The sequence below is a fragment of the Triturus cristatus genome, chromosome 3_2, assembly GCF_964204655.1.
Source record: "Triturus cristatus chromosome 3_2, aTriCri1.1, whole genome shotgun sequence".
Classification (NCBI taxonomy): domain Eukaryota; kingdom Metazoa; phylum Chordata; class Amphibia; order Caudata; family Salamandridae; genus Triturus; species Triturus cristatus.
In genome coordinates, this window is record NC_140584.1 from 1,238,160,050 (window position 1) to 1,238,183,563 (window position 23,514).

Genomic DNA, 23,514 nt, shown 5'->3' on the forward strand with positions numbered 1-23,514 from the left:
AAAACATTCTTTCAAAATAATGTCTGCACACTTATAATATTATAAAGTCTTTCTATCGTATATAATCTCACTTAACAAATTGATTTACTTTTTTTTAAACTTAGAAATTCACAGAAAAAAACAAAGGTTAAAATAACAATATAGTTGGGGGTAATAAAAAGATCAGTTTTCAATTAAAAAAACACCTTAGCAATTCACTGGAAACACAAAGGTAAAAAAGTAATGTTATATTTAGGTGAATTTCTCAGTGACATCATAAATGTTTTTAACTAAAATAAACCACAGAAATTCAGCAGTTATAGTTAGCAGCCCTATCTATAACATGCGAACCCCGCCATGCACTGCTTTGACCTCACATGACATCACTGATGATATGTTCTATGACACAATTTATGACATCACTGTCGATTTTTAATTCAAAATGTTAATGTTGTCACTGAGAAAATCACCTAACCATAGCAAGAGATGTAACTGGAGTGTATGAATAACAGGCTTTCTGTAAATTACTGGTCTTACTGGGTCACATTAGGTGCACACACATTATAGTTTGTGCACATTTCATAGAGTTCTCACATAGTTTTAATTGTTTCAGCATACCGTCACCTTCTCGTTGGTCAGACCTTGGGAGTCCAAATGTTCCCAATAACCCAGGACAACGGCATTACCATGGATTGTTTCGTTGAGGTCATGACATAACCAACCATGAAGTATGGAAGTAATGAATCATTTGTTAACTTATAGACTGATATTCCCTAAACATTCCAGGAAAATGAATGTCCTAAAGGGATATGAAGCAAAGACTGATAGAGAGGGTTAAAAACAGACTGAAATAGCAGAGACGGAGAACAATCTTTCATGAAGCATAGATTATTTGAGCAGGTGTAGGACCTCTGTAGCAGCCTATTGTAACCTTACCTAGTAACTGAACATGAGGGCAAACTGTTGTGTGTTTTTCCTTATTGCTGCTTTTTGGGCACTCTTATACAATTCATGTATTCATTCAATATACATTTATGTAAGTTAACCTTCGACACGGTAGAACTGTCCAGATGGATTGCCAAGTTCAAACTCGAGCTCAATAAAGACAAGACTGAGCTTATGATACCGGGTAATAACCTCAGTAAGAAAGTTCCAACTCCACTGCCTGATTGTCTAGAAGGACTCCCCACTCTTAAAGGGGGAGAAAAAGAGTCTCGGAATGTGGCTAGACTCTAGTCTTACCAAGGAGTGCACAGCAAAAAAAAGTTGTGGCAGGCTGCTTTGGTATCCTTAGACTTTTCAGAAAGGTTTCAAACCAGTTCCCTTTTTTAGCTAAAAAATGAATTGTCCAGGCCCTCAGCATCTCTTGCCTCTATTATGGCAATGCTCTTTACCTTGGGTCACCTCAATATGTGACGATAAGGCTATAGACCACATAGAATACGGCTGCTTGGCTTCTTATGAATCTTACTAAGCGATACCAAAGGGGATGATGGACAGAGCGTTTGAGCAAATCAAACACTCACCCCCAGTCAACTGATCTGGGTTTAATCCATGATCCTTCTTTAGCTCACTCCTCCACCCCAGTTCAGACATGGCCATATGCAAATCAGTCTGACCCTGTGCCTCATGGGAACAGTCCAGCCCGAACTGCCAAGCCATGTCTTCCCTGGACCGGAAACAAGCATCCTGGAACTGGTTTCGGGTTCATAACCCTCATCAGCCAGGCTATCTTGAATCTAGTGGCAAAGTGAGCAAGGGACCCACGTCTGGGCATACCCTGCCAATTTAGGGCAAACAAAGCGATACCCAAGGGGATGATGGATGGCGCAGCAATGCATACTTCCAATAAAGGAGGGTAAGCTTAAACACCTGATCTAAAATGCTTATTTTAACACCGAATGCTGCCTGCAGTGGTGACAGAATCTGTGCGTCTTCAATCCATTCATGTAACTTCATTAAAACCTGTCCAGCAAAGACTTCTTGTAAACTGTTTATCAAGCTAATAGGCCTATAGTTAACTGGGCAGCCTGTGTCTCCCTTTTCAAACACAGGAATTATTTCTGTCCCTCTCCAACAATCGAGGATCCACCCCTAGCTGAGATTGCATTTGACAACAGATTAACATATCAAGCCGAAAGCTTGGGTTTAGCTTTATAAAGGTCTCCCGGTGTGTAATCTGCTCCATGTACCTTTTGGGATTTTAAGCTGTTTGCAGCTAAAAGGGTCTCCGCCAAACTAAAAAATCTTAGTGCAAGGTCCGCAATCTAGTTCAATCCGGTCATAGCTGGGATCCTCCTCATTATAAGTTAAAGTAGGTTCCTCTTGCCTAACTGTTGAGTAAAGTGCCGGAAAATGTCCTAGCATTTATCAGGCGAAATATGCCATTGCCGTGAACTTTCTTGCCCTATATTCCAGTGAGTAATAATTGACTAAAAAGTATGGTTGTCTCTGACTTTGAGAGCCTGACGCATGTCTTTCCACCTGTTATCCTCCCATTCTCTCTTGGCTTTATCTAGCATTACCTTATACCTTTGACAGGAAGTCACAAATTCATCACAATGACGTCCCCTGGCTGCTGTGTTCATTAACCTCTGGGCCTGCTCACATGCCTCTGAGAACCACTTAGGATCTTTCCTAGGGCACTTGAACTTGTTCTTATGTTCCCTATAAAAGATCTATTGAAAAAACATTTATGAACATTTAAGATAATGAAAGGATCCACACTCTCAATGTCAACACCAGACATGAAATGTAAGAACAGATGATACGTTTCAGCTTGTGTTTTGGATCTGACATTACACTAGGCCAGGAGATCCTTCAGCAATTATTATCTATAATGGGTTCAGGAGCCATCGCAAGGTTAAATGGAGGTGATCTATTAAACTCTGTCCCTGATGAAATAGTAGAGAGGGGATAGTGATTACTATTGTCACGTTGTCAACCTTCATGTCCCTTAATGATGACCATAACTTTTACGTGTAGTGTAGTACTGGGTTATTTAGGAACCCAGCGGTGCCAGGGGTAGCACCCTATGACTTCGAGTTCTTCCTGTCTTGGACCACAGAAACACAGAGTCTTGCGGTGGCGTCAAAGATCGTTTTATTATTGACTGCAGCCAGTAACAGCAATCCTAGAAGTACACACGGGTATGTTCTCAGGAGACTGCTCGACATTACAAAACCAGTCTTCTCCTTATATACAAAATATCATGCTTCAGGCACACATTCCTCGTTTTACGATATGGTCATTCATATGTATTCATTACAAACGAAAAGGCAGAGTCACGATGACCATCCCACATTTCAGTTCAGCCAGCCCACAATTATTTACCCAGCGAGGCTCAGATCCCTCATCAGATATCAGCAGACCCCAATAAACACGGGCACCTCCTCCTCGTAAAACAGGCGATAAAGCAGGAAGCAGAGTCAGGTGTGAAAGAGATTAGTCGGGGGCTTGTTTGGGATGAAAGGCTTTATGGTGTGTCAAACCCTGATGCTAATCACAGGTGGCCGTAGGAAGGGGAGCTCGTGAGACCGGACTGACCTCGGGCAGTGGAGCCAGTTCGCACAGGTCACAGAGAAGTCAATAGAAGGTACATGTGTTCTGAGGGCCTGTGCATGTCCTTAATGTGCAGCCAATGTGAGGGCAACCATAAGATGGCTACCGCTCTAAAATGGAACCGACGAAGTCAATGTGTAATATCGTATACAAAGTGAATTTATCGATGAAACGTTGTGCAAAACACTTGTACATACCGCATTGGCCATTCGCGGTTCGCTGATACCGAAATAGGCAGGGTAGGGCCATGCCTCCTACGTGGTCCCAAAATTTAAAGTACCACAGACCCTCCTTTTGCCCTTACATAGGCAATAACTATACTCATATTAATCCGAGTCCAGGTCTATATTCATAAGGTCATGGAGATGTTGCTGTAGCATCATCCTATTGCTTAGCTCGTCCCTCGATACAGGTTTCCTTACACATAATGTAGCACAGAGGCCACATATCGCAGGAGCACACTGTACACACAGACAGAACAGGAAAAGAATGGCTAAGATCATTCCAATGACCATCAGAATCTTCCATCCCCAGGCAGATATCAGTTCCCAGAACCATCCTATCAATGACCAATCTCCTTTATCCACATGGATAGATTTGGATATTTTATGCAGTTTGGAGATGGCTTGATAGACTGTTGAAGCGGTATCTGGTATGAAAATGCAACAGCTAGATTGGATGACCTTACATACCCCACCACGGTCTGCAAGTATGACGTCTAGAACCATACGGTTCTGCAAAGTCATGAGGCGATCCGCTTGGAGCTCAGCTGTCAAATTAACAAGGGCACCAGCCGTTACATTAACAGTGGATTCAACTACACGAGTCAGTTGTCTCAGGTTCCTACTATTGATCATCGGTCCCCAAAACGGCAGAAAACCCAAAAAGAAGTCTCCCGCTTCCTGACCGGCAGTATCCTCCTGACTAACAACGCCTCTCACAACTCTGGTCTTGTGATAATCAGAGGCAGCAGTAAATGTTGGCGGTAGCAAATTTTCAATATAACATGTGCCCGAGAAATCAGGGGGCAACCATGTATATGCTCGGTCATTGCAAACAAAATATGTACCCTTGGCAGCCAAAAACGCAGGGGAAAACTGTGATGGAAAAGTGTACGTTTCAGTACAGTCACTTTTCCCCAGTTGAGCTCTTGGATTCTGTCCATTGCCTTGTAAACAGAGCCGACCTAGGTGGGGTACGACCCAAATTGGGGATGAAATTTTGCGCTGCTTTGACCCCAGACTAATGCTATACCCCGTCGCGTTCCAACCTACATAAGCTCGTAATTCATCCTTAGGAATAGAGTATGCGTCGCTATCTCTGCTAATATCAGCAACTCCTTTCATTAAGGCCTTATTGTTCGTGCTAGGTCTCACGGAACGCGGTTGTCGCAGGGAGTAGGCATCTAATGCAAAAAGAAACATAGTCTGGAATGCCCATGATGATCCATTATAGCTGAACGGCAGCACTAGATATGGGATACCCTTATTATTTGTATGTGGCATTAAACCACACACCCAGCAATTGGTGGTATTCATAACTAGTTGGTGCTGGTGCAGGAGTTGAATAAACGAGTTGTTTACGAACTCAGACCGTCTAGCTTGTTCGTGTTCAGGCAGAGGGTGGAAAGAGTGCGAGGAGACAGTAGGAGGAGGTATAGGCTGTACAGTGGGTGCAAATGGCACTTGAGAGGACAAGAATACATAACCTACAGTAAACATCATCATACTAAATAGTACAAACAGACATAATAATACAAAACGTTTGCTCTTCATTATTTTACATATTTTTTTCTTAAAGTTCATTTCCTCAGCGGGTCTCCTCATCTTGAAAAACTCCATCCTCTAATCGTGCTGTTCGCGGCGGGTGAGTTCCTTCTGCTTAGGAATACACCTGTCAGTCCAGGGAACGCCCCAGACTAACCAGAACCGTTGACCTAACGTCTCCGGCTTGTACCCCAAAGTCTTTGCACCGCGACCCTACAGCTGAACCCGGATGGTGGTTCGAAAAAGAAAAACCAAAAATAAGAAAGTTTCTCAGATGAGAGAGAGCTGTACTGTCAAAAATATCAAAGAATTTTTTTTTATTTGTCCATGGTTCTAGGCCTCAAGTTATAGCGTTCTTGTCCGGGTACTGTCTGATCTTGAAACAAAAGTTCAGGTGATGTAGTATCCAATTGGATTGACGGTGGCACGGCTTCTTGCAGAATATTGTCACTTTCCTGCTCAGAGCTTGTTCCTTTCACACGCGCATCACTAAAAGGCAGAAAACGAGGCACGGTCTCAGTTTCAGAATCAGCGATCCCCTCCTGGACCCACCGGTCATATGGCAAAGGCAAAGGGACTCTTTTACAGTGGACGCCGTGGATCCAGTTCTTCTTTCCTTTCACTCGGACAGCCGATCTTGTAGAAAGGACGAGATGGGGGCCGGTCCAACGGGGCTTATCATTCATTGCCCGCTGAAAATTCTTCACCAGCACCCACGTTCCAGGATTGATAGGGTGTCCTGGAGCTTCAGAGGCTTGAGGCTGAGTATCGTGCACCTGTTGGTGTAAAACACGCAATTTAGCCGTCAATTCATGCAGATAATCAAGCAGTATTGGATGTTCGATTTCACTGAATTTTGTAGGCCTTGGCACTCCCCATACATTGGCCGGACGGCCAAACACTATCTCATATGGACTAAGTCCCACTCGCGAATGCACAGTCATTCTTGTTGACAGGAGTGCTAAAGGCAGCGCGTCAGGCCATTTAAGACCAGAGCTTGCTTGAATCTTAGCCAATTTAATTTTTAAGGTGCCGTTATAGCACTCTACTAATCCAGCTGATTGGGGGTGATTTGCAGCGTGAAATTTCTGCTGAATCCCTAGCCCCTCACATACTACTTTCATCACTTGACCCACAAATTCACTCCCATTATCACTCCAGACCATTCACGGTATTCCAAATCTAGGGAAAAATTATTTGACAAGGGCTTTAGCTGTGGACAAGGCAGTATTGTCTTTTAAGGGGTATGCTTCTATCCACTTTGAGAAGGCACAGACAACAACGAGTACATATTTTAAATTGTTGCACCTTTCCATGTGGATGAAATCTAGCTGCAAAACCTCGAACGGATACGTTGGAGGTGCAAAATGACCAGCTGGAGTTGGGGTTCCCCTACCAGGATTGTATTTCAAACATACCATGCAATTCTTGACCACATTCTCTGCACATTTAGGAATTCCAGCGTTTTGCCATACTGGAGCCAACAGCTTACAAATCCCTTTTACACTAATATGGGCCATTCCATGAGCCATTGTCACCACTGCAAGCACATACGCATCGGGTAACAACCAACGCTGATGTTCTAACAAATCGACCCAACAACCTTTTTCATCCAATTTACCCGTACTTTCTCTCCACTTGCTCAATTCTTTCTCTGTGGCTTCAGCTTGAAGGGACTTCACGCTCTCTATCGTGTCTTCACACATTCCAACATCACCAACCAATCTTGCAGGGCCTGCAACATACATTCGATTATTTACATTCTTTGCTGTTTCTTTCGCAACTTCATCAGCAAATGCATTACCACGACCAACATCATCGGTAACTTTCTTGTGCGCACTGCATTTCACAATCGCAACTTGTAGCGGCAAGGTCAGTGACTCAAGGAGATCATTCACCAACTGACCATTCTGAATTTTGGTTCCATGCGAAGTCAGGAATCCACGTTCTTTCCACAAGCGCCCAAAACTATGGTCCACGCCAAACGCATACTGACTATCTGTGTATATGTTCACCCTCATACCTTTCGATAACACACATGCTCTTGTAAGTGCAATTAGCTCTGCTGCTTGAGCCGAGTTATGTGGTATACGTGCGGTTTCAACAACTGTGTGCAAAGTCGTGACAGCATATGCAGCAGTCGTATCACCATTCGGGAGCTTGAAGCATGAACCATCCACCCATAAGGTACCATCACATTCAACCAAGGCAGTATCTTTAAGATCCACTCTCCCTTTTGTTTCTTCTTCTGTTCTAAACAGACAATCATGCTGTTCAACCTCATCTGTGTCTGCTGCAATTGGCAATAAGGTAGCTGGATTCAATGTGTTGCATCTTTTTATGTGTACATGACTCACTAATAGTGTCAACTCATAACCTGACAATCGAGCACTAGTTAAGTGCTGTGTCTTGGTCCTGTTCAACAACGTGTCCACTGCGTGTGGAACCATCACAATTAACGTGTTATTCATTACTAACCCAGCAGACTGTCGAATAGAGACAGCTGCTGCCGCTGTGGCTCTCAAACAACTTGGCAAGGCCTTAGCTACCGGATCCAAGGTCGATGAAAAATACGCACATGGGCGCTGTTTGTCTCCAAAAGACTGTGTCAACACTGACCATGCACAACCTTCCTTCTCGTGAACATACAATGTAAAAGGTTTGCTGTAGTCGGGAGTGCCCAACACAGGAGCTGAACATAATGCCTCACGCAATTCGGAAAAACTTTTCTGACACTCTTCAGACCATGGGACGAGATTCAGTGTATCTTTACATGTCAATGCTATTAAAGGTTTTGCCAGCAAAGAAAAACTCGGGATCCACTGCCTACAGTAGGAAGTAATACCCAAGAAAGCACGCACTTCTCTCTGTGTTCTTGGCACGCTCAATTTTGCAATGGCCTGAATTCTTTCTGGGGTCAGTTTCCTTCCCTCCTTCGAAAAGAGATGACCTAAGTAGGTCACTTCTTGTCGACAATATTGCAGTTTTGAGAGAGACACTTTGTGATGGAAGGCAGACAAATGACGCAACAATGAAACCGTAGCTTCTTTACAAATCTCCTCAGTATACGCGGCGATTAGTAAATCGTCAACATACTGGATAAGGGTGGCACCACTAGGTAAAACAATTGCATCAAGCTGTGCTTTTAAAGCTTGGCTGTATATTGATGGGCTTTCACAGTAGCCTTGAGGAGCGCGTTTAAAACGGAGGCTACGACCTCCTAGGCTAAAACCAAAAATGTCCCTACTTTCCTCTGCAATTGGGATGCTAAAGAAAGCATTCTTTAAATCAATCACTGAGAACCAAGCAGCGGAAGCTGGAATCATAGTTAACAAAGCAGTTATATCAGGGACAACTGGAAACTGTGGCACAACAATCTTATTTACCTCTCTAAGATCGATCACAAATCTGTAAACAGGTGGCTGTGAAGGGTCAGTACGTTTTAAAACAGGCAAAACAGGGCTATTGCAAACGTTACCTCTTGTCTCTTCAATTACATCCTTTTCAATCAGATCATAGATAATCATTAGCAACGGTTTTTCACCTTCATTAGAGATCTTGTACTGGGGAATGCGTGGCAATTTAACATTGGTTTTCAAAGTTGCCACGTACGGCGGTATTTCCAAGAGACCCACATCATTAAGACCAGAAGCCCAAAGAGCGTCCAGAAGAGATGACAATTCAGCTGGCAGTTCATTCCTTGACAAATACATTGGAGAAATCACTTCCCTACCAAGTGTAAGTTGTACTCCCGAGGGGGAACAATATAATGTCGCATGTAATCTCTTCAACAAATCTAATCCTAACAGGTTTTCACCACAACCTGTCGTTAGGATAAGGGGTGCTTTCAGCTCACAAGGTCCAATAGAAAGGGGCATAGGACTAGAGATCGGGTTCCGAACCGGGGCGCCAGAAAAACCTACTGAAACATTTGTGTCGCCAGACAAAGGTGCACCAGGGAGTTTTGAATGCATAATTGAACTTTTTGCAGCACCAGTATCCAACAGAAAAGGTTCTGACACACCCGCTGTAGTCACCTTGACATACGGTCCACTCTGATCCACTGGCACTGAAACAACTCCCTCTCTTTGTCTACGGCTATCCTAGTAATCATTACTTTCTACATTTTCATCCTCTGTATAATAGTCATTGTTGTAGTACTGAGCTGTCCTACCAGTTGCATTGGCTTGCTGATCAAAACTATTAATCGTATTTTGAGATGGAAGAGGATGCGCGTTCTGGCGAACATTCCCACGTCCCCTACCTCTAGGAGCTTGTTGACCACCTCTACCTCTGGTGCTAAAAGCGCCATTAGCGCGCTGTAACAGAATAGGACAACTATATTTGAAATGACCCTCTTCCTTGCAATATGAACATTGATTAGGGCCTACAGGAACACGTGGTTGAGAATACTCGTACCTTTGCACGTTTCTCTGAAACTGTGGCTGTTGCTGATAATTACTCTGGCCACCACGTGGCGGGTAAGCTTGCTGTAAAAGAACCTTCGTTTTTAATTCTTTCGTTTTCATGTCTGCTTTATCTCTCTCATCCTTATCTCTATTTTCGTAATACTGTACAGTAGCCAGTATTTGCGCTGATGAGGAAACAGCCCAAGAACTCTCTGAATCTTTTAACTTCTTACACAACTCGGGAAGCAAATTATGCACAAATTTATCAACAAATAATCGTTGACCACCTTCCGTACTCATATCTTGACCACTGTGGTCAATAAACGTTTCCTCAAACCTGGTGAAGAAATCAGACACTGTTTCATCTTTCTTTTGCTTACACGCAGACAATTTATCCCAATTCACACGCATCGCGGGCATTAAAGTCTTCATGTAAGCAATGATTCTAGCAGGGAGTTCTGCTACCAAAGGGTCAGGCTTGGCACCACCATCTTGTCCATCATTAGCAATAATAATATTAGCCCATGTGTCACCTAACTCTGCAGTACGATCTGCATTACGAATCAATACCCACAAAGGCTGTGGAACAACATTTCCAAACAACATATCTATGTCAGCTAGATTCATGATACATGATCCTGCCATCTGTGACAACTCCTTATAATATCCTGCAGGGTTTTTATGGGGATCAGGCAATGTCTGTTTAAGCGCTATTACTTCAGATCGTTTCCAAGGGACATGCACCCAAACACGCTGGAAATGAGCTGGAGCAGCAAGAATACCATTATTGGGATCAGCCGCAACGGCTTCTTTCCATACTGGAGGGACTTCTCTCATAGGGTATTGTCGCACTTTTTTACCATAGGGGTCATGCTCAAACAGTTGCTGGGAAGGATCCTCAATCCTAAAAGACAACAACGCCACAACTGCTTTTTCGACATCAGAACCCACAATCGTGCCTTTTCCGAATTCAAACCGTAAACGACACAACTCCTGTGGAATTGCTTCTAAGCCATTATCCTCTAATTCCTGACAAAGGAAAGCACACATCTGTTCAAAAACGTATCTCTGTTTTGGTGCTTCCCATTGATGAAAAACACTTAGAACAGATTCCACATCATATTTCGAAGGGTAAACAATCCATCTATGTGCCATGCGGTCTAATACTTCTCTCTCTTCAGAACCAGGCAGCTGACTACGCAACTGCTTTCGTTGTGAGCCAGGGATCACACTAGATAACCCAAGGAGAGGCGACACAAAACTAGTAACCGCACTAGTTATGCGTTGTCGTGCAGAAGGAGAATCTGACATAAGAACAGGGGAGAAAACAGAGGGAAGCACAGTAGGTGTAGATGCAGATGCAAGGACAGCATCGGGAAGAGCGCCAAGGGAGGCAGTTGGTGAGGCAGGCAAAGTCGCAGAAGGCAAAGGGGATGCTGGCAGGAAAGTTGGCGGCCCTTGCGGGGGCTGCACTACAAGAGCAGGCACCGGCTGAGGAGGAGCTGGCGGCTGCAGGAAAGCTTGCGGCACATTAACTGGAGGCTGTGCATTCAAGGGTTGCGGAGGTGCTGTAGCACTCTGCGCATACGGAGGTGGCGAACTCAGCAAATGTGACATTAGGGGATCTTTCTCCTTTTCTTTTAACACATTTTGTTGAAGGTGCGGTAAAACTGGGTAACATTTATCGATCCCTAGTTTACGCTGTCTATGTAACTGCTCATTAATTTGTTCCTCCTCATTATCTTTAAATTGTACAGCTGCTTGCATCATCGACATACCTTTTTCTCTCTTATTTCTTCTTGCTAATTTAATTTCCTTCTGTTTGGCTTCCTTTCGCCATAGGCAGAAAGAATCAAACATCGCCGGCCGGGCTTTCTTTTAAAATAATTTTACTTCCAAATTGTCTAAGATATCTGTATCAAAACTACCATTTTGGGGCCATTTTAAAACACCGTCCTTCCTGGTGTATCGGATCCATACTTCATTATATGCAATGGGGCCCACGTCATGTTTTACATAAAGCTCATAAGTTGGAGTTCCAATTGGAGGAACCGGACACGAATCCTCCAATTGGGAATCCCTTTTACAACCCAAACAAAACAAGTTTCCAAATATACTAGAACCAGGCATCTTTGCTCACTAGTCTAGTTTCAAACTTCAAAGGATTATCAAAACGCGATAGTCTCGTGAATACACGAGTCCTTCGGCTTTGGCGCTTGCAAGCTCCAAATCAAAGCGATCCCGAAGGGATACCAAAACTAAGAACCAAACTAAGAATTAGGAGACGCTCCACTTATACTTAACTGAGGTATCGATGACGTCACCAGAAGACTCGGTTAATCGTTTCGCTCTACCAAATTATCAAGGGTCCAAAACAGGGCGATAGTCAGGGCAGCAGTCCTTCGTAGCCGTCAGCAAGCGGGGAACCTCGCAGCAAAGACTTTCGGACCACGTCGACATGCAGGGGTCGATGAAGTGGCGGCCTTCCTCCAGAATTTCCACACGAAGCTCCTCACGAACCTCTGGCTTGGACCAGTACCGCTGAAATCGCCCCGAGTTGGGCGCCAACTGTAGTACTGGGTTATTTAGGAACCCAGCGGTGCCAGGGGTAGCACCCTATGACTTCGAGTTCTTCCTGTCTTGGACCACAGAAACACAGAGTCATGCGGTGGCGTCAAAGATCGTTTTATTATTGACTGCAGCCAGTAACAGCAATCCTAGAAGTACACACGGGTATGTTCTCAGGAGACTGCTCGACATTACAAAACTAGTCTTCTCCTTATATACAAAATATCATGCTTCAGGCACACATTCCTCGTTTTACGATATGGTCATTCATATGTATTCATTACAAACGAAAAGGCAGAGTCATGATGACCATCCCACATTTCAGTTCAGCCAGCCCACAATTATTTACCCAGCGAGGCTCAGATCCCTCATCAGATATCAGCAGACCCCAATAAACACGGGCACCTCCTCCTCGTAAAACAGGCGATAAAGCAGGAAGCAGAGTCAGGTGTGAAAGAGATTAGTCGGTGGATTGTGTGGGATGAAAGGCTTTATGGTGTGTCAAACCCTGATGCTAATCACAGGTGGCCGTAGGAAGGGGAGCTCGTGAGACCAGACTGACCTCGGGCAGTGGAGCCAGTTCGCACAGGTCACAGAGAAGTCAATAGAAGGTACATGTGTTCTGAGGGCCTGTGCATGTCCTTAATGTGCAGCCTATGTGAGGGCAACCATAAGATGGCTACCGCTCTAAAATGGAACCCACAAAGTCAATGTGTAATATCGTATACAAAGTGAATTTATCGATGAAACGTTATGCAAAACACTTGTACATACCGCATTGGCCATTCGCGGTTCGCTGATACCGAAATAGGCAGGGTAGGGCCATGCCTCCTACGTGGTCCCAAAATTTAAAGTACCACAGTAGAAGGACGTAATCGATGGTACTGTTTTGTCCACCTCTCCTGAATGAAACTGCCCTATTTATATCAAGAGGAGTTTGCCCATTACATGCCCTCAGACTCCGGCCAACAACTACTAAGGCCACTTGTAGGGCAGTGATTATAAAAGTACGATGTGGGCTCCCTATCAGATTGGGGATCTGGCAGTATTCGGTCTCTTCTTCAGTTACCAAACTAATTGTTGATGAGGGCTCAAAAGAAGTGTTAAAATCACCTACAACAAATATTTTAGCTACCTGTTGACATAATTCAATCAACTCATCCAGCATGGTCAAAACTGGTGAATCACAGTTGGTGGGCATATGCCGTGAACAAATGTTCAACAAGATCAAATACAAGCCCCTTAAAAAATCAGTTTAATGCCCATTATATCTAGAGAATCTATACTTAAGAGCTCTTGAATACAAGCAACATCATTTATTACTAGGATTAACAGACCACCCATTCTCTGCCCTGAATTTGTTGGAGGGATTGCTTCCACACTGCAGGCAGTAAATGCATCCTGGAATACCTTCTTGTTAGCCCAGGTGTCCTGAAAAAGCCATACATCATACATCCCCACGAAATCCATCTAGTCTTGGTCATCCAATTTGGCTTTTTCCCCAGTTACATTCCACGAGATCAAGGAAAGGTCAGTTCTGAACACTGGTGCCTGCTGAACAGGAGATTCAATTCTTTGTTCTCCATGGATGAATACACAAGGTTTAATTGTTGTTGTTTCAGAATGGGTCATCTCTATAGGGTCAGTAGTTGCAGAATTTACTGAAGAGACCATCTCTGAGCTGCCATCTGCTAGCACAAGCTCTCTTTCATCCCTGTTTAGTTGTTCATAACTCAGTAAATCTATTTCATGAAGATTGGAGAACCCTTCACTGACAGGCGAGGTTTGAGTATTTAAGGGCTCTGTCATAAAATTAATATGATCTGATTGCACCTTTGAATCTATTGTCTCTTGAATGTGTGTTGTTTTGGTGTGGTTCTAATTATTACATTTTACCCTACTATTCCAATTTTACATTTTTATTGCTTGGTGTTTTGACTTCACTACTCTTTTGGTGCTGCAGAAATACTTTGCTTCATGAACTATGCTAAGCCTCCCTACACGTTGCCATAGCAGCCAGGGGGCTGAGCTGAGGTGGGCAGTCACCAACCCGGCGTTCTTGCGTGTGCTTCCTTGAGAGGAAAGGTGTTCCAATAATTCAAGAACAAATACAATTTATTATTGACTGTATCTGTCAGGATTATTGATGATGATGGATTACCTGATACACATAATCTCCTGCTAAAATGTGGAGATGTGTGGGTTAAGTAAGATCTATGTGGCCGCATTTAAAGTTGGACCTATACAAATCTAACACAAGGAAGCCGAACGAGATACTGGCAGGTGTCTGGTTTGGGTTGAAAATGCAGTGGTTGTGTGGATTCTGTGATACATTTTCTAACCACACAAAATGTTTAGTCTATGCCTCAAGAATGAGGACTGCATTCCAGTGTTAAAAAACCTCTCTGCTATGATCTTTCCAAAAAGACCTCTAGTCTTGAAAAAACATAATCAAAATGTAATTTCACTATAACAGTCTGTGATCTGAAAATTCTGTAATGTCTACATTCCTCCCAACTTATACCTGGGTTCACAGCCTCTGGTTACACATCCGTCCTCTTCACCACCTTCTCTGTGACCAGCTTTCCTCCTCGAGCCTACTCTCCACACTGTAATGCTCTCCATTGTAATGTGCAGCACTCTGTTACTTTGTTGTTAGGTTTGCTTTACAAGATGCAGATACATTGGTCACAGTTCGTACCAGGAAGTGAGATCTCATAATCCTGATTGTTTCTTACCTGTGCAGCGCACTCCTGCGGACTTCGTGGTGTCGCAGTCCAGAGGTACCTTGTCACTGTAGGGACACTCTGAGAGCCTGCGTTCACTTCCCTTGCACTGTACATCTGTTATCAGTACTGGTTCATTAATATTTCGAATAAAGGAAGATCCAGTTGTTGCTGAAACTGGAACTCCACACCCCAACTCTCTACAGACCACTGCAGCATCCTTCATCTCCCACTGGTGGTTACACACTCTTCCCCATGTAAAGGTTTTAATCCGCAAAAACCCAACACAGGGATCCTTGTAATGCGTCAGTATAAGCTTGTTGTAGGGAACTGCAGAAACAGAAGAAATGCACATTGTTACATTCTGTAAACCCTGTCACTGCCTGGATATTTACAAACCCCTGTGCCAGAGTGTTTGCTAAAATATAAGCATTAGAATTCTCCAAGCATGGATGCACACATTACACCCACAAAACAGTTTATTTTTCATTACATTCAGGGCTGCCTGCTGGTGTGTAAACCCCTCAATAATATGTCTATGCACCCTTCAGTTTTCCTCACACAGGAACATATCTCTGCCCTGGCATGACCCAAATCAGAATTCGCCTGGATCCTCAGAGTGTGGTTTTTCATGTGTTTGAGCAGGAAGCCACACTAGACACCCGGGAATGTTATTTTAAATGAGGAAAGTTCATAGGAGACACCAGTGGCTCCAGGGGCCCCTCTGGCACTGTGTGCAGCCAGCGGACCCTTGGCCTGAGAGCACCTGACGGGTCTAGAGCATGGGGGGGCTTCACGTTACACCAACGGGGGAAAACCTGCACTATTTTGGTTCCGGGGTCTGCCAACACTGAGGGTACCTACCAACTGCAGACATTTCCACACACTTGGCAGAGAGGAATTGATGTGGATGGTGCTCACAGAAGCCAAACACGTCATGTTATACAGAATTCCTGTAAATTTCAAAACTACGTGTAAATATATCACACTTTCTTCACTTTTGAGTGACATAAAACTCCAGAAACTCAAGCAAATGCCTCCCATCAAATATTCCCTATTTGTTTCTGCTAAGAAAAGTACCACACATGTGTAAGAGAGCCTCTTGCATGAGGTAGGAATATACCAAAATGATGACCATCTCAACACCACATTGAAGTACACTGACTTCACATTGTCACAGATTTGATCTTTTCCTGTGTGTTATGATACACCTGGATGTGCAGAAATGGACACTGGTTGGATAACTTCTCAGACTAAGAAAAAATCAAATCACCATTGAGCTCCTCATTGGGGCACAGATGTGGGTGTCTGTGACCCAGACAGGAGTCCCACTGGGTGAATTCACTCATAGAATTAGAAAACCATACATTAAATTACATATCATTTCCAATCTAAAAGCACCCGTCCCATGAGGCACATAGAGAATAAAGCCCTTGCTCCACTATATACTACAGTCTCCTTGTGTCAGTTCTCAGGATTCTCATTGCAAAGCTCTGTTGAGGCCCCTCTGACAGGTGGCATAGTGGGACAATCCATTTCCGGTGCACAGCAGAGTATGCGCTGCAGAAAAACAGCCCATGTTCCAACGTCTCACATTTGAGTTTGGATGCCGGACAGAAGGCTACTGGAGGGTTCAGTGCAGACACGTTTAACCATTTATATCTAAAAAAAAGCTCAAGTTCTGGAGCTGTGGAATGTAGGCTCCATCATCGTTAGTTGCAGGAGTACAGTATATACAAGTATATGACAATGCCATATATTATCTACTGGCGGTCGCCAGTAGATAGTTATAGTTAGGACCTATTTTCCATAGGAAATCCGCAACATTCTATTCCCAATAAGTCTGGCGCCGGTTGACGAATCTTCGCAAAATTTTCCAAACTTTTGGTCAGCTCCGGTCTGCTCCTATTCTGAATGTTTTGTGGTGATTCGTCAAGCGGGGGCTGAGAAAAAAAGGGGGTCCCAAAACGCATTTTCCCAATGCAATTTCCCATAGGACCTGTTGACGCAGCTACAGCCCGAACTGCTCAACGGAATTACACCAAATTTGGCAAAAAGGTAGCCCTTGGTTCACACTTGTGCCTTTTGGTTAAATGGTATTAATCCGTTCAGTAGTTCCTGAGATATTCAGAAGTAAAAAGATAGATATATCTAGGGCCGCGGATCCTCCCGAGCACGAGATTTATGCTAATTGGCTGCCAACACTCTGAATCAGGAAGTGTTGGCAGCCAAGAAAGCACAAAAACCAAGAAAAAGGCAAAAAGGGGGCATGGTAGAAACACCCTGGACCCCTAGGCCTGCTCAGGGGGTCCCACAAGGACCCCCAAGACCCCATTCGTTTACAATTAGCCCCCGGGGGGGCCAAGTCCCGGGGGTAATATTTTATAGTAATGGGTGGACCAGAGGGGCCCCCCAGCCCCGGGGACTGCCACCCCCATGGCTTTTGTGAAATATGTGGGGGGGGCTCTTAGCCCCCCCAGCCCCGGGGACCACCACCCCCGGGGCTTTGCAAAAAATGGGTGGGGGGGCTCAAAGGCCCCGCCAAGCCCAGGGACTGCCACTCCCTGGGGCTTTATTTACATATAATTTACGCATTACGTATAATTACGTATAAATAAAATACCTGTGTGGGGGGGCTCAAGCCCCCCCCACACACCCCGGGGACCACCAACCCCCGGGGCTTTAAATTAAGTGCAAGGGGTCGTCGCGCCCCCCCCCCCCCCTAGAGCCAATGATGGCCCTGGCAACCGCCACCCCCCAGGGCCGGCTCCTGCAGTGTCCCGGGGTGCCCACCCCCGGGACACTGTAGTTTGCAATGACAGGGCGGGAGCCGTAGCAGCTCCCACCCTGTCATTGCAAACTGCTTTGCTTCGTTGAAGTGAGAGCAGGGAAACCTGCTCTCGCTTCAATGAAGCAAAGCAGATTGCTTTTCCACTTGGGGAGCAGCATGTCAGCTGCTCTCCATGTGGAAAAGCAATGCCAGCTCCCGCAGCAAGCGGGAGCCGGCTGGGACCGTGGGGGCAGTGGGACCCCCCCACGGTCCCCAACGAGGTGACCAGGCCCCGGGGGATGGGTCCCCAGGGCTATTAGTGGCCCGGGAGGGGGGCCGCGCAGCCCCCCTCCCCAAAATGTTTAAAAAAAAAAAAAAGTGATGGCCCCGGAGGATGGGGTCCCCGGGGCCATAAGTGGCAATAGGAGGGGGGCAAGATAGCCCCCCTCCAAATAAAAATTATTTTTAAAAAAGGCCCATGCCCCGGGGGATGGGGTCACCGGGGCAGAGTAAGGCCTCGGGAGGGGGGCCACGTGGCCCCCCTCCAAAGTTTTAAAATTAAACAAAAAAAAATAGGGGGCAGGCCCTGGGGGATGGGGTCCCCAGGGCCAAAAAATAAGAAAAAGAAGAGGGGCTACACAGACCCCCTTCTTAAAAAGAATATATATATTTTTTTAAACGGGGTTGCATTGCAGAGAGGTGTTCTGAGGCCACGCCCCGTTTTACACCTCTCTACAACGCAACGCAGCGAGTGGGCTAGTTGGACCCCAGGGACCCTCAGGATTCAAAGGGACTTAATCCCTCAACTTAAAACGTGCCACGGGGCATGTTTGCACAGTGGTGAAGGTAGGGGGCGGGGCCTGAAGTGATATGTGTTCAAACACACCCTGTGGTGCGTTGTAAGTTGGGGAATTCATTCCTCTTCAATCCTGAGGTCCCCTGGGGGCCAACTAGCCCACCAGGTATCTCCAGTAAGCGCCACAGAGCTGCGTTGCAGAGAGGTGTAAAAAGGGGCGTGGCCTCAGAACACCTCTCTGCAACGCAGCCCCCTGGTGCATACTGGAGGTTCCTGGTGGGCTAGTTGGCCCCCAGGGGAGCTCAGGATTGAAATGGAATTAATTCCCCAGCTTAAAACACGCCACAGGGCATGTTTGCAGACATGTCACCTCAGGCCCCGCCCCCTTCCTTCACCATTGTGCAAACGCGCCCTGTGGCGCGTTTTAAGTTTAGGAATTAATTCCCCTTCAATCTTGAGGGTCCCTGGGGGCCAACTAGCGCACCAGGTACCTCCAGTATGCGCCAGGGAGCTGCATTGCAGAGAGGTGTTCAGAGGCCACGCCCCTTTTTACACCTCTCTGCAACGCAGAACTGTGGCGCTTACAGGAGGTACCTAGTGGGCTAGTTTGACCCTAGGGACCCTCAGGATTCAAGGGGACTTAATCTCCCAACTTAAAATGCGCCATTGGGCGCGTTTACACACTGGTGAAGGGAGGGGACGGGGCTTGAGGGGATTTGTGCAAACACGCCCTCTGGTTCGATTTAAGTTGGGAGAAAAATTCCTCTTCAATCCTGAGGGACCCTGGGGGCCAAGTAGCCCACCAGGTGCTTCCAGGAAGTGCCACTGCGCTGCGTTGCAGAGAGGTGGTGCAGGCCGTGCGCCTTTTTACATCTCTCTGCTACGCAGCTCTGTGGCGCTTACTGGATGTACCTAGTGGGCTAGTTGGTCTCTACGGACCCTCAAGATTGAAGGGGAATTATTTCCCCAACTTAAAATGCGCTACAGGGCGTGTTTGCACAGTGGTGAAGGGAGGGGATGGTGTAGGAAAGTGGCTCTATCTATACTGGACCGAAGTAAAATCAGCCGAACTACGAATTCCGATTTACTCACCTATTATTAGGAGAGACCTCAGTGCTGCATGTTTGAGCCCAGTACTGATCCTGAAAAGTAATTCTAACCGTACATACCAGTAACTTCAATTTCCTTCCATAGGATATCATTGCCTGCTTTTTGCTGGAAAAGTTTTAAAGTGTTGATTTTTGAAACTTACAAATATTCCTCTAAAATCAGCCGAACTACAAATTCCGATTTACTCACCTGTTATCAGGAGAGAACTCAGTGCTGCATCTTTTAGCCCAGCACTGACCCTGAAAAGTAATTCTAAGTGTACTTACCAGTAACTTGTATTTCCTTCAATAGCAATCCATTGTGTGGTTTTCAGCAGAAAAGTTTCTAAGTGTGGAGTTTTGGAACTTACAAATATTCCTCTAAAATCAGCCGAACTACAAATTCCGATTTACTCACCTGTTATCAAGAGAGAACTCAGTGCTGCATCTTTTAGCCCAGCACTGACCCTGAAAAGTAATTCTAAGTGTACTTACCAGTAACTTGTATTTCCTTCCATAGCAATCCATTGTGTGGTTTTCAGCAGAAAAGTTTCTAAGTGTCGATTTTTGGAACGTACAAAAATTCCTCTAAAATCAGCCGAACTACGAATTCCGATATACTCACCTGTTCAGGAGAGACCTCAGTGCTGCATCTTAAAGCCCAGTACTGTTCCTGAAATGTAATTCTAACCGTAATTACCAGTAACTTAAATTTCATTCCATAGGCTAACATTGACTGGTTTCACTTGGAAATTCTTCTAAGTGTGGAGTTTTGGAACTTACAAATATTCCTCTAAAATCAGCCGAACTACGAATTCGGATTTACTCACATGTTATCAGGACAGACCTCAGTGCTGCATCTTTGAGCCCATTACTGATCTTGAAAAGTAATTCTAAACGCACTTACCAGTACCTTGAATATCATTGCCTCAGACCCCTGTTCCTGTTTAACAGTACTTCCGTGAGTCATTGAGCTGACAAGCTCATGGATAAAGCACCCGCATGCCTGTGAGAGGTACCTGACCTGAGAAAGATGTTGGCAGCCTACAGCAAACCCCACATTTGAAAGACTGTAATCTCTACTGATGATGGTTAAAGAACCAGAACCTCGTGTCTAGAGATCAGCACTATCTGCGCCAACTGTGGCGAACACTCAACACTCTTGAAGCAAGCAAGTAACTGAAACTGCATTTACCACAATGCCAGGGGCGAACCTTGCTGGGAGGTGAAATAGTGTGCTCCCACCCCTGTTCCTGTGTAATAGTACTCCCATGAGTCATTGAGCTGACAAGCTCATTGTCAGGATTCTATGGTCCAGACCCGTCAGACCAATATCCACGGAGATAAAGTCCATACTGATAGAGGACCAAGGACAATCTGGGATTGGTAATGGTTGTAACAGGCCAGCGGGAGCACAATGTAATGATTTCTGCCGAGCACATGTGGAACAAGTCTGGACAAAACTGGTGACGTCCTGATTCATGCCCTTTCACCAAAACCATCTCTGCAAAGTTCGGAGTGTCTTTTCTCCCCCAGGATGCGCAGCCATGGGTAATGTGTGGCACCATTTCATGATTATATATCGTGTTTGGTCTGAGGGAAGAAACAGACGTTTTTCATGATAAAACAAACCTTTAACGATGGAGTTCAATGAGTCTGTCAACCAGTCCTCGTGATCCAGCTTGTGGAACTCCTTTTCTAGTAGTACCAAGAAGGAGTTAGAATCAATATCTAGTTGTTCACCCATCGCTATGATCTTATGCTCAGGGATAATAGGCACAGATGTACCTGAAGTCCTTCCCCAATCGTGACAGAGCATCTGCTTTTCCTTGTCTAACTCTGGAAAGAAAAGTTATAACGACGTCATATTCGCTGAAAAAGGAAACCCATCTCATCTGTCGAGGGGTAAGGGCTCTGGCAGACCTAAAAAATTGCAGATTTCTATGGTCAGAATAGATAGTGATGGTATGAGGTGATCCCAACAAATAATGGCGCCATTCCTGAAATGCCATCTTTATGGCCAGGAGTTCTCTTTCACCTATGGTATAGTTCTGTTCCGCTTGAGTTTTTGAGAAATAGGCTACAGGATGGAGCGTGCCAGACTTTGCATCTCTTTGGGACAAGACTCCTCCTACTGCGTATTGTGAGGCATCAGCCTCTACATAATAAGGTTGGGTCTCATCTGCGTGTTTTTTGATGGGTGCTGTAGTAAATCTGTTTTTTAGGTCCCGAAAGGCTGTATCTGCAGCAGAGTCCCACTCAAACACCACCCCCTTTTTTAGCAGTCTGGTAATGGGAGCGATCATGTCCGAGAAGTGGTGGATAAAACGTCTATAGAAATTAGCGAATCCTAGAAAGGATTGCACCTCTCTCACGGTTCTCGGATTTTCCCACTTGGTTATAGCAGACACTTTGGCAGGATCCATATGAATTCCAGCAGGGGAGATCACAAACCCCAAGAAATCTACTTTCTGAGCGTGAAAACAACACTTATCCAATTTAGCGAACAATTGGTTGTCCTGTAGTTTCTGCAGTATCATTTTCACATGTTCTACGTGCTCCTGTTCTGTTTGGGAATAGATGAGGATATCGTTTATATAGACGATGATAAAGATGTCAAGGTATTCCCGGAGTATCTCATTGACGAAGAACTGAAAGGCCGCAGGGGCACTGCATAAGCCAAACGGCATTACACAATATTCGTATAAACCGACCGTAGTGCGGAGGCCGTCTTCCACTCATCTCCTTCCCGGACTCGGATTAAATGATATGCCTCTCGCAAATCCAGTTTTGTAAAGATTTTGGCCTTACAGACCTGATCCAGAAGGTTGGAGATGAGTGGAAGAGGGTATTTGTTTTTTACCGTCACTTTGTTCAGGGCTCGATAATCCAAGCAGGCTCTTAAGCCTCCCTCTCTCTTGGGAATAAAAAAAAGGGGAGACGACACAGGTGAGATGGAATGTCTAATAAACCCCTTTTTCAACATCTCCTGTATGTATTCATAGAGATACTTGGTCTCTGGTTCAGTTAGGGCATATTCTGCTGACTGGCAGATCTGCCCCAGGTATTAAATTGATTCTGCAATCATAGGCCCTGTGTAGGGGAAGTGCTATGGCCTTCACCTCATCAAAGACACCGGCGTAATCCGCATATTCAGCGGGCAAACTCAGGGAATCGGACGTAGAGAGGGCACAACACAAAGGGGCTTGCCACAAAGTGGTTTCCTGATAACAATGTACCAGACAATAGGGAGATCTTAAGGTTATCTTTCTAGACACCCAATCTATGTTTGGATTGTCTACTTGAAGCCAGGGTACCCCAAGGATGGCTCCAAATGTGGGGGTGTCAATGAAGTCAAATGAGATAACCTCGGAATGCCCATTGTCACATACCATGATCAGCTCAGGAGTGTGATATGTTATGAGTCCGGAGGACAACTCAGTCCCGTCTACTGCTCTGACTCTTTCAGGTTGCTTCTTAGGAATGAATTCTAACCCAAGAGCCTTGGCTATTGTTATATCCAAGAAATTTCCTGTAGCCCCTGAGTCTATCAAAATAGACATGGATTTTCGGTGCTGGGAGGGCAGAATAAAGACCACAGTGATCGCAAAGTGTTTAGGCACCGATGTTACCACATGTGAGATCTGTAACCATGTCGGACTTGGAGGAACGATCTCTAAACTCTCCAAGTCTGTTAGTTTTCCTTCAAAAGTGCCGCACCGGCTCTATTTACAGGATTCCTGAATGTACTCTTGGGTTTAACAGGACATTCCTTAGAAAGTGTCCCCCTTTTCCGCAGTAGAGACATAAATTCAGGCGTCTTTGCTTATCTCTTTCTTCTATAGAAAAGG

The 23,514-nt window shown here is 45.1% G+C and overlaps 1 protein-coding gene across 1 annotated transcript in view; it reads right to left on the reverse strand.

Annotated features, from left to right (window-relative positions):
- LOC146859554 (CD5 antigen-like) overlaps positions 1 to 15,364 on the reverse strand; it is a 534,324-nt gene extending 518,960 nt beyond the window's left edge. Inside the window, exon 1 of the mRNA XM_085650253.1 lies at positions 15,022 to 15,364. Within this exon, the coding sequence (XP_085506379.1) occupies positions 15,022 to 15,364 (343 nt within the window). The remainder of the gene's footprint in view (positions 1 to 15,021) is intronic.
- Positions 15,365 to 23,514: the final 8,150 nt, after the last annotated feature.